We start from the raw sequence: 1,390 nt of genomic DNA, 5'->3' as shown, positions 1-1,390 counted from the left end.
TATAGTATAATATAGTATTATATAAGGTCAGATGATGCATCTGACTCCTTCATCACCATTCTGAGTGAAATGCATCATTCTCTCTCCCCTTTGTCGGAGTCGCCTTTGATTTACAATACAGCTCCATGCCAGCTTCTCTCCTAGAGGGTCAAGGCTTTTAATCCACTTACTCACAACTTACTCCTGCCTTTGCTGGTGTCTCACAGCCGCCTTCCTGCACAGGATGAGGGAGTACATGCCCCCAGCGCACCGAACCTTCGTGGAGCAGATCCGCGGCGCGGTGTCCCCGCGGCACCTCGTGCACTCCTCGGGGAACCCGCAGCTCCGCGCTGCCTTCAACCGCTGCGTGTCGGCGCTGGCAGAGCTCAGGTCCTACCACATCACCATTGTCACCAAATACATTGCTGTGGCAGCGGCCAAAGCCAAGGCCAGGCGGGCAGAGCTGAGCGAGGCCGGCCCTGCTGTGCGAAAGGCGCCGTCGGCACTGGAGGATAAGGGAACCGGAGGGTCGCACATCTTCAGCTTCCTGAAGAGCATCAGGGACACCACCAGGGAGGGGATGATAAGGGCCTGACTGTGGCGGTGTTTGTGGGTGTGATGAGAATCTTGACTCTGTGTTTCAGAACGCTGATTTATTATTTTATGGTATATATTATATTAAAAATGCTATATAAAAGTATACTAAAGAAAGAGAAAGGAGCTATCAGAAGGCTAGCAAAGAATGACAATAAAATCTCATGACAGACTCAGAGCCTCGACACAGCTGGACCATGATTGTTTTTACTTGATGACCAATCTACATGAGACCAATCAAAGATGCACCTGTTGGTAAACCATCTCCAGGCCACATTCCACAGCCACCAGATAGTTATTGCTTACATTTCATGTCTGAGGCCTCTCAGCTTCTCAGGAGAAAATCCTAGCCAAAGGTGTTTTTCAGAAGATATGTCAGCGACACCTGACCCACCCCAAGGGTTGCCCAAAGTGGGCGCAGGAGGCCAAGGGGCTCCATCTGCAACAAGCCAAGATGCAAAACCTCCCATCAGCAGCACCTTCCCACCTGTGCAGGTGTGGGACACGAGGGACACGCTCGGGGCTGGTGACAGAGAGAAGTGCTGCTGCTGCTGCTGTGAGCTCAGCATCCTCCCCTGTTGGAATTCAGGACATCCCTCTGGCTGTCCTGAACTGCCAAGACCCCTGCCAGGGGGCTCAGAGACCCTGGCACAGAGCCCAAAATGCCTGTGTGGGTTTGATTATGACCCATGGAGCAAGTTATCAACTGTATATGAAGATCTGCAAGCCACGACAGTTTAAGTAGAATGATAGTGAAGTTATCACGGGGTGGAAAAGTAGATTTTTGGGGTTTTTAGAATGGGGGTTCAGGGGGGCA

General features: G+C 51.4%; 1 protein-coding gene across 1 annotated transcript in view; it reads left to right on the top strand.

The window, feature by feature from the left end:
- IDO2 (indoleamine 2,3-dioxygenase 2) overlaps window positions 1–574 on the top strand; it is a 7,703-nt gene extending 7,129 nt beyond the window's left edge. Inside the window, exon 10 of the mRNA XM_005429249.1 lies at window positions 207–574. Within this exon, the coding sequence (XP_005429306.1) occupies window positions 207–574 (368 nt within the window). The remainder of the gene's footprint in view (window positions 1–206) is intronic.
- The last annotated feature ends 816 nt before the right edge of the window (window positions 575–1,390 follow it).

Source organism: Geospiza fortis, unplaced genomic scaffold, assembly GCF_000277835.1.
Source record: "Geospiza fortis unplaced genomic scaffold, GeoFor_1.0 scaffold417, whole genome shotgun sequence".
Classification (NCBI taxonomy): Eukaryota; Metazoa; Chordata; class Aves; order Passeriformes; family Thraupidae; genus Geospiza; species Geospiza fortis.
This window is presented reverse-complemented; position numbering and strand designations above follow the sequence as displayed.